The following is a 16,934-nucleotide window of genomic DNA, read 5'->3' as shown; positions in this document are numbered from 1 at the left end:
TCATTCCCTCCCCACTGCTGGAGGAAGGATATTGCAAAATCTCCATTCCCTCTCCACTCCAGGGGAAAGATACTGCAAAATCCCCATTCCCTCCCCACTCCAGGGGAAAGATACTGCAAAATCCCCATTCCCTCCCCACTGCTGGAGGAAGGATATTGCAAAATCTCCATTCCCTCTCCACTCCAGGGGAAAGATACTGCAAAATCCCCATTCCCTCCCCACTGCTGGAGGAAGGATATTGCAAAATCTCCATTCCCTCTCCACTCCAGGGGAAGGATACTGCAAAATCCCCATTCCCTCCCCACTCCAGGGGAAGGATACTGCAAAATCCCCATATCCTCCCCATTCCAGGGGAAGGATATTGCAAAATCTCCATTCCCACCCCACTCCTGGGGCCAGCCAGAGGTGGTATTTGCTGGTTCTCTGAACTGCTCAAAATTTCCACTACCGGCTCTCCAGAACCTGTCAGAACCTGCTGGATTTCACCCCTGGTGTAGGGTCTCCTGCTTGGGTGCGGGGGTGGATTAGATGACCTACAAGGTCCCTTCCAATTCTGTTAGGCTAACTCCTGGGGATTGGTCAGTTCGGAGCAGGCTCTGCCGCGGACGCCTGTCGGGGTGGGTCCTTCGCGAATGTGAAAGTAGCACGTGGGGAGAAGCGGCAGCTTCGGCAGAGGCGGCGGCTGCAGCCAGCTGGAGTGGCAGGTAGGGCGGGGAGACTCTCCTCCCCTTTCTCCCCCGGGGTACTGGAGTCCCGGGTCAGCCAGCCCCCAAAGCCCCTTATTCCTTTCCTCTTCCAGAAAGCTTTTGTGCTTATGGGGGGGTAGATTTTCCTGTCCCCTAAAAAAAGCAGCGATTTTCAAACTGGGATGCAGCTCGGTGCTTTATTGGTGGGGGGACCCAGGAGGAGCATTTCCGAACGTCTCCTTTTCGTTTGGGCTCAGCTTAAAAGAATTTAAACTATGCCGACATTGGATCTGCTGCTTGTTGAAGATTCCCCACCCCCCGTCTTAGATTTGGGGCATCCCATTCCCCGCCCTTAGTTGCACCCCAAAAAGTTGCAGGATTCTTATAAGTTGGTTCGCAAGTTCTGTAACCCGCCCCTCCCCCCCCGGACAGAACTCCTGTTCTTAAAGAATTGAACGAAATTTAAAGAACTGTTCTTAAATAATTGAAAGAAATCCTTAAAGAATTTAAACTATGCCAAAATTTGACCTGCTGCTTCGATTTGGGGCATCTCATTCCCCCCCCTTCGTTGCACCCCCAAAACTTGTAGTATTCTTATAGGTTGCTTCACATGTTCTGTTGTTGCCTCCTGTTTTGGGTTCTTACAAGGAGGTGAATTTATTTATTTCTTTAGTAAAAATTATATGCCCCATCTTACCTAGAGGACTAGCTGTGTATCGCCCAGGATTTGATGCCCTTGTATATACACCAGTTTTATTCACACCAATACTTTTTCAAACTTGGCAATTTTAAAATACAGCTCCCAGACATTTTCCAACTGGCATGCTGTCCACATATCTTAAAGTTGTTAAGTTTAAAAAACACTGATATACACTGTTGGGCTCCTTTATAGGAAAGAAAGGCAATTTCCACATAAGGATGATATTTCAAGATATTGTTGTAACTTGGATAGAATAGTAGCAGATATTGTGGTACAGTGCTTTAAAAGAAGTTGCAATATTTGTTAAGCGTTGCATAATCCAATACCTATTTACTTGCTATCCTATGAGCCATTTTTCTCTCTCAGCCCAACCCTACCCCACAGGGTTGATGCTTCAAAAAGGGAAAAAAGGGATGAATAACAAAGTTGGAAGGGACTTGGAGGTCTTCTAGTTGACCCTCGCTCAAGTAGGAGACCCTACCATTCCAGGCAGGTGGGTTGTCCAGTCTTTTCTTAAAAACTTCCAGTGTTGGAGCATTCACAACTTCTGGAAGCAAGTCCTTCCACTGATTAATTGTTCTCACTGTAAGAAAATTTCTTCTTAGTTCTAGGTTGCTTCTCTCCTTGGTTAGTTTACATCCATTGCTTCTTTTCCTGCCTTCAGAAACCTTGGATGAGACATGTAACCTTGATCTTCTATTTAAAAAAAAGTGAATTCAAGGAATGACTGACCAGAAGTTCTGAGGGAGTTTTACATTCATTAAAGCCAAATAAATGGTACGTGGCTTTGAATGTATGGGTCTGTATGGAAGGAAATATATCAGAAATCATTTGACCTGACCTGGGTCATTGAAAGCTGTACCCATCCAAAAAAAAGCTGATGAAACATTGAAAGTTTGCAGTGGATTGCATCATGTAAATGAATTCGTAGAACTATCAAGGGCATTCTAAAATTAGGAAATTCTTTTACCTGTCGTTGCTCCATTATAAAGCAAGTGAGTCCCGTGTTTAGACGTCTTGTCGCTAACAGGTTAGTTTGAGTGTGGCGTTTGATTATCTATTTTGTAAAAAAAGCATTTCTTCTCTTTTCTGCCTTGAGCAAAATAATTTTTAGATATTTGTGCAAGGAAACTATTGCAAACTGAAAGAAAATTGATTCTTTTTTTTTTTTGAAGTGGCCAGGCTGTTGCTAAGCTATTAATGAGTAATGTAGATAGGCGTAACATCAGATATTGCTATGAAAGGTGACAATGTTATATATGATGGATTTGTTTGTTTTACTTCAATTTCCCCCCTCCCCAAGTTTTGGACTGTGAATTGCATGGTGTACCTCAAAAATTGAACTGGATAAAAGTAAATGATACTTTTAATTACCTGAGTTTAGATTTAAATATAATTTAAATGGAATCACAGTTAGTTCTCGACTTAACCATTCATTAAAAAAAAGTCTGCAGCTCTTAAAGTTGCCAAGGTTGAGAAACATAGTTGTAAGCCTTCTCTCCCTCTCCTTCCTTCCTTCCTTCCCTCCTTTCCTTTGTTCATTCGTTCTTTCCTTCCTGTCACCCTGCCCTCTCCTCCCTCAAACCCCCTCCCTCCCTCTTCCTTCCTCCCTCCTTCCCTCCTTTCCTTCGTTCCTCCCTTCCTCTCATCCTGCCCTTTCCTCCCTCCCTCCCCTCTCCTTCCTCCCTCCCTTTGCTGTTCATCTGGCCTCAAGGCCACTAGAAATGCCATTTCTCTTCCAACTCTGTTCAAAGTTTATTACTAAACCATTGTTGTAGAGATGCATCGTGTTAGCAGACTGTTTGTCTTCACCTTCCTTCTTGTTCTTGATTCCCAGGTCTCTCTGCCTTCTCATCATCATCATGCCTACCCTCTACATCTCTCCCCATCCGGATAATTTCCAGAACGCCCGTGTGTTGATCGCAGCCCGTTACAGCCAGCAGCAGCTCACGATAGTTGAACTGCCTCCCAATGCCGAATTCAAGCACCGTTTTTTTTCTCTGCCCAAACTCCCAGCTCTGGAAACCAGAGTGGGTGTCTACGTATCTGGTGCTACAGCTGTGTCTTACCTGCTGTCTCCAGATGTTATGAGAGGGCACAATCCCGAAACAAGAGCTTTGGTGCGGCAATGGATCAGCCTCGCGGACATGGAAATAGCTCCCGCTGCCTGTTCTGTCACATTCTCTGCGCTGCATATTTCCGGCCAGAAAAAACAGGTGAGGTTCGGTGACTGTGCTGGGGTTGATAAGCCCAAATCAGAAAGTATCTGGTAGCGTGAAAACTTGTGTCTTTTGAGGAAATGTGCTACAGGCCAGGGGTCTCCAACCTTGGCAACTTTAAGACATGTGGACTTCAACATGTCTTAATGTCTTTAAGACATGTGGAGTTGAAGTCCACAAGTCTTAAAGTTGCCAAGGTTGGAGACCCCTGCTACAGGCAGTCCTCAAATTACGACCACAATTGAGCCCAAAATTTCCATTGCCAAAGAAGACAATTAAGAGAACGTTCCCCTGTTTTACAACCTTTCTTGCTGCAGTTGTTATGTGAATCACTGCAGTTGTTAAGTTAGGAATGCGGGTTGTTAAGCAAATCTGACTTATTTATTTATTTATTTATTTATTTAATCGCATTTTTATACCGCCCTATCTCTCGAGGGACTCAGGGCGGTTTACAGCCTAATAAAAACATACATATAAATACAAAATAAAACACCAATTAAAAAACTTATTAAATAAGGCCGAATATTAAAAAATTGCGATAAAAATAATAAAACCCCGTTAAAACCAAATTTAAAATTTAAAATTCTAGTCCAGTCCTGCGCAAATAAATAGATGTGTCTTAAGCTTGCGGCGAAAGATTCGAAGGTCAGGAAGTTGACAAAGTCCTGGGGGAAGTTCGTTCCAGAGGGTGGGAGCCCCCACAGAAAAGGCCCTTCCCCTGGGTGTCGCCAGTCGGCACTGCCTGGCTGATGGCACCCTGAGGAGTCCCTCCCTGTGAGAGCGCACGGGTCGGTGGGAGGCAATCGGTGGCAGCAGACGGTCCCGTAGGTAACCCGGCCCTATGCCATGGAGCGCTTTGAAGATAATTACCAAAACCTTGAAGCGCACCCGAAAGGCCACAGGTAGCCAGTGCAGTCTGCGCAGGAGAGGTGTCACATGGGAGCCACGAGGGGCTCCCTTTATCACCCGCGCAGCCGCATTCTGGACCAACTGGAGCCTCCGGGTGCTCTTCAAGGGGAGCCCCATGTAGAGAGCATTGCAGTAATCCAGACAAGATGTCACGAGAGCATGAGTGACCGTGCATAGGGCATCCCGGTCTAGAAAGTGGCGCAACTGGCGAACCAGGCGAACCTGATAAAAAGCTCTCCTGGAGACGGCTGTCAAATGGTCTTCAAAAGACAGCCGTCCATCCAGGAGAACGCCCAAGTTGCGCACCCTCTCCATTGGGGCCAATGACTCGCCCCCAACAGTCAGCTGCGGCTGCAGCTGACTGTACCGGGGTGCCGGCATCCACAGCCACTCTGTCTTGGAGGGATTGTGCTTGGGCCTGTTTCTCCCCCTCCAGACCCCTTCGGCCTCCAGACACCGGGACAGCACTTGATAACCGTTGGGGTGGCCCGGTGTGGAAAAGTACAGCTGAGTATCATCAGCGTACAGTTGGTACCTCACACCGAAACCACTGATGATCTCACCCAGCGGCTTCATATAGATGTTGAACAGGAGGGGTGAGAGAATCGACCTCTGAGGCACCCCACAAGTGAGGCGCCTCGGGGTCGACCTCTGCCCTCCCGTCAACACCGTCTGCGACCGATCAGAGAGATAGGAGGAGAACCACCGATAAACGGACTTCCCTCTTAGAAAGTCGCCAAATTTTCTGGGGCCCTGGGACGCTGCAGCCATCTTAAATACGTACCAGTTTGTTCGTGGGGGTGCTGCAGTGGCCGTAAGTGTGAAAAACAATCCTAAGTCACTTTTTAAAAGGATGTTCTAACTTTGAACGGTCATTAAATAAATGGTTGTAAGTCAAGGAGTACCCAGACTCTTTCTGATTTTTGGCTGCCATAAACTAACATGGTTGTTAGTTTAAGAGCCGCGGTGGTGCAGTGGTTAGAGTGCAGTACTGCAGGCTGCTGCTGCTGCTGCTGATCACTGGCTGCCAGCAGTTTGGCAGTTCGAATCTCATCAGGCTCAAGGTTGACTCAGCCTTCCATCCTTCCGAGGTGGGTAAAATGAGGACCCAGATTGTTGGGGGCAATAGGCTGACTCTGTAAACCGCTTAGAGAGGGCTGTAAAGCACTATGAAGCGGTCTATAAGTCTAAGTGCTATTGCTATTGTCCTATATAATCTCTACAACAGACTGGATAGAGTAAGCCAGTTTTCTTCAACCTGGTACCCTTGGATGTCCTAAAATGGCCATCCTGTTTCTAATGTTCTTTTCTTCGACTAAATACAAAAAAGAAGAAAAATGTACGCAATAATAAAATAAGGAGGGAAATCTGAAAAAATAAAATAAAAATAAAAACATACATATTCACAAGCATACATATATCCGTAAATTTTATGATTCATTTATAGTCGTTCGTGATTGAGGTGCATTAATCAATTCAAAGACCCTGAATAGTTGGAACCCTATTGGGGCAAAATTCACTTAACAACTGTCTTGCTTAGCAAAAGAAATTTTAGCTCCATTGGGGTTGTAAATTGAGGACTACCTGTACTACATTACACCTTAAAACGATGTTGTGTGCATGGGAGGATGAGTGAAGATGTTTTCTTGTCTCTTGGAGCCAATAATAACGATTAACAGTAGCCCTTAGACTTCTATACCGCTTCACAGCCCTCTAAGCAATTTAGAGTCAGCATATTGCCCCCCAACCATCTGGGTTCTCATTTTACCGACTTCGGAAGGATGGAAGACGGGGTCAACTTTCGGGTCTTTTCCTGTGTAAGGTTGAGAGTATTTTGGCGATGTTTCGACGAGGTCTCACTTATCGTCTTCAGGCTGGTGCTTATGATGATGAGTGAGACCTCGTCGAAACGTTGAGACTCTCAACCTTACACGGGGAAAGACCCGAATACACCAAGACCTACATACCTATATAAATAAATATAAATAGGGAGAAAAATGTATTTTTAATCCTATCGGGGAATCTCTTAGGAACTGCTTTCAGATGACACCTTACTCTCTTCTCCTACTCAGGGGCTGGATCGTGCTGTAGCCGAATTGCAGCATCTCCTTGGGGTGCTGGACAGTCACCTGAAGGTTCGGACGTATCTGGTGGGGGAAGCCATAACTCTGGCCGATGTGACAGTCGCTTGTTGTCTTTTGTTGCCGTATAAATATGTGAGTTTTCCTGCATCATTGTTCTTTTCTTCTTTTTTTGTTCTTTTGATAATTTGGCAGTACATTTTGTACCCTTTATGTAAAGTGACCTCTTCTTTTTCCACGAAGGGAAGAAAAATCAACATCTGTAGTAAGGTCATTTACACAATCGTGGGCGACTTTTTCACTTTCCACCTTTTAACAGAATTTAGTTTATGCCAACATCATATCTTTCTGTCCTTGGCAATCAGCTCTTGATTCCAGCTCACTTTATACATTGCTTTTTTCTTTCTTTCTTTCTTTCTTTCTTTCTTTCTTTTTTATTGTTCTTTTTTCTCTTGTTCAAGTTTTCGCCTAATTTATTCAGCCGTGGTTTTCTTAGACGACTTCTTCTCAATCCTCTCATTCATTCATTCTTTTTTGAATACATTTTAATTTTATTTGGGTAAAATGCAAACTCAAAATAAAGGAAAAAGAAGTTTTACCAAAACAAAACGAAGATAGACAAAACAATTCATCATTCTAGCCTTTGTCTAGCCACTGCAGGATAAAGGCGGAATGCTTTGAAGGCAAAACATTAGAAAAGGAAAAAATGTGTATTGAAAAAGACAGAGGACAAAACCACATATACATATAACAACAGAACAGAATAGAGTAGAATTTTTTATTGGCCAAGTGTGATTGGACACACAAGGAATTTGTCTTGGTGCATATTCTCTCAGTGTACATAAAGAAAAGGTACATTCATCAAGAATTCTAAAGTACAACACTTAATACTAGTCATAGGGTACATATAAGCAATCAGGAAACAATATCAATATAAATAGTAAGGATTCAAGCAACAAAGTTACAGTCATACAGTCATAAGTGGAAGGAGATGGGTAATGGGAACAATGAGAAGATTAATAGTAGTGCAGATTTAGTGAATAGTTTGACAGTGTTGAGGGAATTATTTGTTTAGTAGAGTGATGGCATTCGGGGAAGAAACTGTTCTTGTGTCTACTTGTTCTGGTGTGCAGTGCTCTATAGCGTCGTTTTGAGGGTGGGAGTTGAAACAGTTTAGGTCCAGGATGTGAGGGGTCTGTAAATATTTTTACAGACTTATATATATATATATATATATATATAGACTTAGACTTGTATATACCACTTCATAATGCTTTACAGCACTCTCTAAGGAGTTTACAGAGGTTGCATATTGCCTTCAACAATCCGGGCCCTCATTTTACCGATCTCAGAAAGATGGAAGGCTGAGTCAACTTTTGAGCTGGTCAAGATCAAACTCCTGGGAGTTAGCAGAGTTTGTCTGCAATGCCACTGCACCACCATATTTCCTACATAATATATTGCATATATTATTGCTCTCAGTTGAATACCGATAAATATATTGGAACAAGGAGGGTAAAGGTTCGTTCTCTGAGCTTGTGGGTTGGTTTCCGAATATTTTGTTATCTAGCTTGGTACCGAAAAGTTCGGAAACCAATCCACAAGCTCAGAGAATAAAACTTCATCTTCACTCAAGCTACAAATATTCACCACTATTTCAAATATTGGAACAATATTAATTTTCCCGTTTCCAAAGCAAACCCAAATATGTAAATGTCTACTTCTATTTATAACCAATTTGACCTGTCATCTATCTACTATATATAAAGGCAAAATATTTAACAGACGAACTAATAGCAAAGTTAAACTTTAAAGCCTTCTGTTAACAATCTATTATTGTATTTCTTAGAAAGTCTGTAACGTTTTTTTATCTACCATAAATCACCACAGTTATTTTCTCTGTCCCATCCAGGATCAAATACCCTCCTTTGATTCTTAATAATAAAACTTCTCCTTAAGGCTTTGGTTGAAAACTTTCCCAGCAATTTTGTCTTATTCCCCAAAATTATACACCTCTTTTGTCGATTTGTTTTCCCAAAAAAGTCCAGTCCAAATTGATTTGCAGTTAGATCTACTAAGTCCATTCCCCAATTGCCATCAATCTTCTATAGAAAATCTACTTCATCACTCACTGATTCTGTTAATTCCAAATTTGTAGAATCTATTTTCCCTTCAGCTTTTGAGCAGTTGTTAAGCAACCAGTCCTAAGTTGAGGACTACCTGTATATTATATAGAGCAGGGGTCTCCAACCTTGGTCCCTTTAAGACTCGTGGACTTCAACTCCCAGAATCCCTCAGCCAGCAAAGCTGGCTGAGGAACTCTGGGAGTTGAAGCCCACAAATCTTAAAGAGACCAAGGTTGGAGACCCCTGATATAGAGTCCCTTGGGTAACTGCGGCAGCTAACCAATGGAATAAATAAAATAGCATGAATAATTAACTTCCTTCTCTTCTAGGTCCTCAACCTAATCCTTCGCACTTATTTTATCAACCTTACTCGATGGTTCCTGACATGTATCAACCAACCAGAATTCCAGGCTGTTTTGGGCACCGTGAGGTTGTTTGAAGAGGTCTCAGGAGGAGGTGTTCTAGAAATGGACTTTACATGTAAGCCTTGCCAGTGCATGGCCTCTTTTCAAATCCTCGTTAGTTGGCAGAGTCACAATCAGGCTCCAGCTTAAGTGAAGCAGTTTCATTAAGCAATCGTTTCATCTAACTGCCGAGTTGCCAGTCCCAATTGTTGACGCTAAATGAGAACGGCCTGTATTTTGCAAATCATTGTACCCAACCATGGAGGACCCATGGACCCAGCTCCCACTGAATAGAATAGACTAGAATAACAGAGTTGGGAGGGACCTTGGAGGTCTTCTAGTCCAACCCCCTGCTTAGGCAGGAAACCCTACAACATTTCAGACAAATGATTATCCAACATCTTAAAAATTTCCAGTGTTAGAGCATTCACAACTTCTGGAGGCAAGTTGTTCCACTGGTTAATTGTTCTGTCGGAAAATTTCGCCTTAGTTCTAAGTTGCTTCTCTCCTTGATCAGTGTCCACCCATTGCTTCTTGTTCTACCCTCAGGTACTTTGGAGAATAGCTTGACTCCCTCTTCTTTGTGGCAGCCCCTGAGATATTGGAAGACTGCTATCATGTCTCCCCTAGTCCTTCTTTTCATTAAACTAGACATACCCAGTTCCTGCAACCGCTCTTCATATGTTTTAGCCTCCAGTCCCCTAACCATCTTTGTTACTCTTCTCTGCACTCTGATCTATCTCTGTGTAAGTAGGGCTGTGACTGGCATACCAGCCTAAAACAGAGTCTTCATACAGTGTGAGGAATAACTTTATGGCAGAGTTGGAAAGGACCTTGGAGGTCTTCTAGTCCAGCCCCCTGCCCAAGTAGGAAACACTATACAATGGCACCTTGCTGAAAACAAACCAGGTTTGTAGGTTACCGAGGACTTTTGCCATGTCGCCTGCCTTAGATTCACTGAATAGCGGGCAGCTCTGAGTTCATTCATTTGTATTTATCCTCCTCCTTGCCCTGCAAACCAACCAGTTTCCTCTGATGCTGAGTTGCCGGAGACCAAGGAGATAGAAGAACCCCCTCCCAAAAGCGCGTCGCAGCTGAAGAAAGAGGCCAAAAAGAAAGAAAAAATGGAGAAGTTTCTTCAGAAGAAGGAAAAGAATCTGCAGCAACAGGGAGAGGTAGGCATTGTAGATAGAAGGAGAAGAGAATTCAGTAGGCCTGCATCCAGGGGTGGGCTTCAAAATTTTTAGCAAGGGATTCTCTGCCCGGTTGCTGGGTGGGCGTGGCCTAGTCTGCCTCCTGCACCATGGTGGGGTGTGTGTGTGTGTTATTTTGCCCTCCCCGGGCTCTGGAAACTTTCATCAAGCCTCCAGGAGGGCGAAAACAGCCTCCCCAGGCTCCAGAGGCCCTCTGGGACCCATTTCTGGCCTTTCCGAACTCCCTGAACTTCCGGTAGGCCTGGTTTTCACCCTCCCCGAGTCTCCACATGCACCCTGCATCCAAAACGTGCCGTGTGGGGACTCCTGGGAGGGGCAGGGCAGGATGGGCAGGGCCAGCCAGGAGTGGGATTTGGAGGTTCTCCGAACTGCACAGAATCTTAGCTAGAGGTTCTCCCGAACCCCCAGCAGCCTACCCCTGCCTGCATCCACATAAAAGTCAGACTCAAAACACTTTAGCTGTGTGTGAGTAGGTAGGTCGCATGCAACTTTTGGGCTTGAAATACATTGCCTTCTCAGCAAAGCAGCCGTGCTGGGTAGAGATTCCGCTCTACTTGCTAAATTAGCATTTCTCCACCTTGGCAGCTTGAAGTTGTGTGGACTTCATTTCCCAGAATTCCCAAGTCAGCAAGGTTGTGTATTATCATATGGGAAGGAAATTAGACGAAGTGCTTTTTTTTTTTTAATTTTCTGCAGCAGAGACAAAGGAATTGTTTCCACACACACCCCACCCAAGGATTGGGACAATACGGATAGTCCTCAATTTATGATCACAAGTTAGTTAGTAACCATGTTACTAACTTAACAACTGCAGTGATTCACTTAACAACAGTGGCAAGAAAGCTTGTAAAATGGGGCAACTTTCACTTAGCAACAGAAATTCTGTGGTCATAAGACAAGGACTACCTGTACTTAATATTTACCCGTTTCAGTCATTTTAAAAGAATTTTAGAAATCGCAGATTGTATTTCCCAGCCCTAGAGAAATACTGTAGCTTAATAATAACATGGAGAATTTGAAGACTATTTTTCCCCAAATGATTTTTAAGAAAAGGAAGTGCATATTGTATCAGATAAATGCTTTTCTTAAGATAACGTGCCTGGAGGGAAAAAAAACCCCACCCCAGAATATTTTTTTAATCTTTCCATTCTGCCTGCCAGTCTCTCTGCCTATGTATTTTATTTTGCAATAAATTCTCATTCCCATGGATCAAATTCTGTTAGAATAATTATCTGATAGATATCCATTCCCCACTATCCAGTCAGAGCTGAAGAAGCTTCTTGGATGAGAAGCGGAACGTCTTCAAAGAAAAACAACAACAGAAAGTCCAGTTGCCTCTTGAAATAAACACCTTTGGGACAACCATGACTTGAATGACTGAGAAACTCCATAGACAATCTGATAGAGAAATTTTTACCTCAACTGATGTTCTTTTTCATCTGTGTTTGTTTTCTGGGGGTTTTTTTTTTGTTTGTTTTTTGTTTTGTTTTTTTGCGGAACCCAGTTTTCTTTTGTCCCCATGTCATTTTGTTGTCGGGTTTAGTAACCTGATGTAACACCCTGATTCTTTGTTAGAAGAAGCCAAAAGCTGAGAAGAAAGAAAAGAAGGATCTTGAGGTCATCACCTATGATATCCCCACCAAACCAGGAGAGAAAAAAGGTATGTTATTGCAGATAAGGGATTGGAGAGTTTGCAGTGCCATTGTAACTTCAAATGGTCACTCAATGAATGGTTGTAAGTCAAGGACTATCTGTAGCCGGTATCAAACTGATTCAGAATGCTTTACAACCATGGTTATTGAACCAAAAGGGTGGTGAGACTTGTAGTAGATGATAGCCATTCTCCAGGCCTGTGGCAAAGACCATAACTATCTTCTTCATGAGATCCTTTCCTTTTTCTCTTCTACTGACCCTGATGTTCTCCATATGTTTTGGATTATACTTCATAGTGGCTCACAGTGAATGGTGGGCGCGCACACTCTACCTGCCTTGAACTCAGAACTTGTTTTGCTTTCTAGATGTGACGGGTCCAATGCCTGATTCTTACAGCCCACAGTATGTCGAAGCAGCTTGGTACTCATGGTGGGAGAGCCAGGGTTTCTTTAAACCAGAGTATGGCGTAAGTATGTGCTGGAGTTGCTGTAACCTGAGATCTCTTCATGAATTACTTTGCCCAGATGGCTTGGACATTTATTACAGAGCTGAGCTGAGCTTCATTAGGGCACCAGCCTAATTTAATATAACCTGAGCACCAGCGGGAACATAATGCTTTGCATATAGGCAGTGTTCTTATGTTGAACCTCAAGTGAAATTGTAGAAGAGCAGGCAGAGCTGGGGGTGGAGTTAAACAAGTCTTTAGCCTAGAGTCCTTACGTTCCCACAAAAGGTCTAAGCCCAACCCTTCTTGAATTCTTACCTGATGCCAAATTAGAGTTGAAATTTAGTTGGCCAAATTGTGTATAGGTTTGAGTAATAACTCTTCTGAACTGCAACTTAACATCTTGTCCTGATTCTTCACAAAAATTGCCCAAATGGGGATCTTAAAAATACCTATTTGTTTCTGAGCATCACAGAATACATGAGGTGGAGGGAACTTTTGAGGTCGTCTAATCCAGAGTGCTGATCATTAGAGGAATCTCCTAAACCAGGGGTCTCCAACCTCGGTCCCTTTAAGACTTGTGGACTTCAACTCCCAGAGTTCCTCAGCCAGCTTTGCTGGCTGAGGGATTCTGGGAGTTGAAGTCCACAAGTCTTAAAGGGACCAAGGTTGGAGACCCCTGTCCTAAACTATTCCTAACAGGTGGCCATCCGGCCTTCATGTACGCACTTCCAGTGTTTGTGGAGGATTTCAGCACTGCTATACTAAGATTCTGTTCCACCACTTTGCAGTATTATATCTGCTAACAACCTACATACACCTGGTGGGACCCAGAAGAAGGACCTTCTCTGTGGTGGCTCCCTCTCTCTGGAATATCATTCCCCCCCAGAGATTAGAATGGCCCCCACTCTAACACTCTTCTGGAAGGCGATGAAGACCTGGTTCTGCCAGCGGGCCTGGGGAACCCAGAGCGGGATGGAGCCCATTAAATGATTCATGTGATCTGTTGTCAGGGCGGAGGGGTGGGTGAGAGGTGTGTGGGTAGGTGTGTGATTTTGTTATATTGTACTATATTGATTAATTTGTTTCTTTTTGTTAGTGTTTATTGTTTTAAATGTGGTCTTATATTCTGTAAGCTACCTTGAGTCGCCATGGGTGAATAGGTGCCAATATTAAATAAAATAAAATAAACAAACAAACAAATAAATACAGAAAAAATAAATACATAAATAAATAATATACAACTAAAAGTACTTCACACCTCTCCTGGATTTTGTCTCACTTTCCTAAGGGAAGTTCTCCCCACAGTTTGGTAAACCCTGGCCTAGAAGATCTTCCTTATCCCCTCAGATAGTAAAACCTTGCACGCTTTCAGCATGCTCACATACCGTATTTTTCAAAGTATAAGATACACTTTTCCCCCCCTAAAAGGGGGTGAAAATTTAGGTGCCTCTTATACACCAAATGTAGCTCCGCCTACCCACTGGCCCCCACCCTTTGGCATCTGCCTCCCAGCAGTTTACCTCCTTGTAGCAAACAACAAGACGAAAGAGCCCGTTTCAGCTCCAGCACAGCCTAATTAGCACAAGTTGATTGTCCGTTGGATCGGCCTCCTGACTTTCAGCTGTTTTGCAGGGGCCTCTGCTGCTTGCTGCAAGGAGGTAAATTGCTGGGAGCAGATTTTTTTTTTCTTGTGCTAATCAAGCTATGCTGAAAACGAAAATGAAAGTAAAGCAGGCTGTTTGCTGCAAGGAGGCAAAATTGCTGAGAGGCAGATTTCTTTTTCTTGTTTTCCTCACCAAAAAAGGTAAGTACCTCTTATAGTCCGGAGCGTCTTATACTCTGAAAAATACGGTATCTCTTGTGATTCTTCCCGTTGTGAATGTGCCAGGGTAAACATGTTTGGGATAAACACATGCCTAACATTTAACAAAAATATATATTTTTAAAAAAAAGAAATAAAACCCTCAAAGGGCAGACTCGATGGACCTGCCATGGTCGACTTGCTGTGCACTTTTGCTCGCGGCCAGACAACAGGGAGGAGGGAAGGGTATGATTGGAAGGTACGGGTGGCTGGAAGGGAATTGAGGAATTCATGTGTTCCGCCTGTAACCTGAAGGAGCCTCGACACCTCAAGGTCAAATGCTGAGAGCTTTCTGAACTGAGCAGACCGTTTCCCAAAACAAAGAGGTTGCACTGGATTGGTGGACAATGGGCAGCGGTTGGCCCAGGGGAGGGAAAAGGGGAATTTTAACTATGCAGTTAAGTTTTGGCGGGAAAATTTCAGAACTGGCTTCGCTTTTTTTTTTTAAATTGAATTTATATCCCGCCCTTCTCCGAAGACTCAGGGCGGCTTACACTGTGTTAAGCAATAGTCTTCATCCATTTGTATATTATATACAAAGTCAACTTTTATTGCCCCCAACAATCTGGGTCCTCATTTTACCTACCTTATAAAGGATTGAAGGCTGAGTCGACCTTGGGCCTGGTGGGACTTGAACTTGCAGTAATTGCAAGCAGCTGTGTTAATAACAGACAGACTTAGTCTGCTGAGCCACCAGAGGCTTCTTCTGTGTTTGTACGGATCTATCAGTAAAGTGATACTCTTGCTAAAATAATGTGGCAGGAGGTTTTTTGTTTTTTGTTTGTTTTTTGGCTACATATGCCAACAGGGATGGTTGACAGCGCCATTAGGTTTTTTCTGCTCTCAGTTTTCTGTGTTTCTATTAATGCCAGCCCCTGATCCCATGAGGTAACTTCCCCCTTGGCAGATAAATTTCTTTACTTGCAAGACCCTCCTCACTGCAAACCTCACCCGCTAAACAATCTTTTCTCTTGTTTCCCAGCGCCACAGCGTCTCTCAGACAAACCCCTATGGCATCTTTATGATGTGTATTCCTCCACCCAATGTTACCGGATCGCTCCATCTCGGCCATGCCCTCACCAACTCCATTCAGGACTCTCTGACAAGATGGTGAGATCTGTCTGCCTTTCTGGGCCCACACACACACACCCTTTCTGGGTTTATCTTGGGCCTTCTCCATCTTCCTCTAGATTTTTGGGAGCTTCCCAGTCTAAATATATCTTTTCCAAGCACAAATCTTGTAGCGTTTCTCTTTGGTGAAATTAATAAGGATGAATAGAAGGGGTTACAAGAAGTACAGTAGCTGTACTGTTTTCTTGAACAGGGGGGTGTCCAAACTTGGCAACTTTAAGACTTGTGGACTTCAACACCCAGAATTCCTCCGCTAGCGCATTCTGGTTGCAGAATTCTGGGAGTTGAAGGCCACAAGTCTTCAAGGTCGGAAACTCCTGTTCTTGTACATTGTGATGAAGAATTTTTGATTCTAACAAGTTGCTTATGATTTGGTGAGGAAAAGGGGCTTTGTGTGATTCCCTTGCTGTAAAATCAGTCATGAAATCATCACGCCAATTCCTCAATTTATGACCCTCATGACTTATCACTAAAATGTTGATCCCAGTTGAGATCATAAGTTGAGGAAATACCTGTACATAATGCTGTCCTGAATCTTGATCGGTGTGGGAACCCACTTCTAAATCCTCTTTACTTTCTCTGGAATTATTTGGCCACCGGTGTGGTTTGATTCCAACGGATTACTGATAAGGGTGCAGTGTCCCAAGACCCTTGTTCTAGGAAGCTTCCTGCTACTTACGCTTGTCTTGCAGGCACAGAATGCAGGGGAAGACCACCTTGTGGAACCCCGGCTGCGACCACGCGGGCATTGCCACTCAGGTGGTGGTGGAGAAAAAACTTTGGAAGGAGCAAGGGAAAACACGGCATGACCTCGGCCGCGAGCGATTCATCGAGGAAGTCTGGAGATGGAAAAATGAGTGAGTCATTTTCCTGTGCCTCTTTTTTTCCCAAGCGTCTTTGGCAAGATGGGTGCAATATAAAATAGATTAGATAGATTAGATGGATGGATGGATGGAGAGACAGATGAATAGATGGATGAAGGACAGACAGTGTTGTGTCTTGTCCGCTCTCACCGCAGCCGGGGTCTGCTTATCTGCTCCCGAACACGGAGGAATGTATGCCTCCCGGCCCCAGTTCTGGCTCCATGCCCAGACAAGCTGAAGAGGAGGGGACACCTCCCGGTCCCAGCCCTGGCTCCATGCCCAAGCAGGCTGCAGAGGAGGGAGCATCCCCCGGCCCCAGCCCTGGCTCCATGCCCAGGCAAACGGAGCAGCTAGACCCCTCCCCCTCCTCCACAGCATGTGAGCCTGAGGAAAGTTTACTTCCAACAACAGCTGATTGGAGTGACCCTCGCATCAGAAGATTGGATAGGCAGAGGCAACAGAAGGAAGGGAGGGGCAGGCCTTAATGAGTGCTGAGTCATGGAGCCACACCCCATGGCCTATATAAAGGATCTGCTTTCTGGCAGTCTCTGAGTCAGGCAAAGTCGAACTTACCTTGCTGAAGTCACTTACTGGTCTCCTGCCTGCTCTGAGGACTTTGCTAGGACTTTGGGCAGAGCT

At 44.1% G+C, this 16,934-nt stretch overlaps 1 protein-coding gene across 3 annotated transcripts in view; it reads left to right on the top strand.

The window, feature by feature from the left end:
- The first annotated feature begins 634 nt into the window (after positions 1-634).
- VARS1 (valyl-tRNA synthetase 1) overlaps positions 635-16,934 on the top strand; it is a 56,657-nt gene continuing 40,357 nt past the window's right edge. The window contains exons 1-9 of one of the 3 annotated variants that reach the window (XM_058169342.1): positions 635-704; positions 3,224-3,602; positions 6,587-6,730; positions 9,051-9,201; positions 10,152-10,300; positions 11,915-11,999; positions 12,358-12,458; positions 15,284-15,411; positions 16,125-16,289. In XM_058169342.1, coding sequence (XP_058025325.1) covers positions 3,249-3,602; positions 6,587-6,730; positions 9,051-9,201; positions 10,152-10,300; positions 11,915-11,999; positions 12,358-12,458; positions 15,284-15,411; positions 16,125-16,289 — 1,277 coding nt within the window. In that variant the 5' untranslated portion in view covers positions 635-704; positions 3,224-3,248. Of the gene's footprint in view, positions 705-2,396; positions 2,417-3,223; positions 3,603-6,586; positions 6,731-9,050; positions 9,202-10,151; positions 10,301-11,914; positions 12,000-12,357; positions 12,459-15,283; positions 15,412-16,124; positions 16,290-16,934 lie in introns of those variants that run through there. The other 2 variants (XM_058169343.1, XM_058169344.1) reach the window with 2 other exon arrangements.

The sequence above is a fragment of the Ahaetulla prasina genome, chromosome 2 (genome assembly GCF_028640845.1).
Source record: "Ahaetulla prasina isolate Xishuangbanna chromosome 2, ASM2864084v1, whole genome shotgun sequence".
In the NCBI taxonomy this organism is placed as follows: Eukaryota; Metazoa; Chordata; class Lepidosauria; order Squamata; family Colubridae; genus Ahaetulla; species Ahaetulla prasina.
The sequence above is the reverse complement of the archived record's forward strand: the minus strand, read 5'-3'. Positions and strand labels throughout refer to the sequence as shown.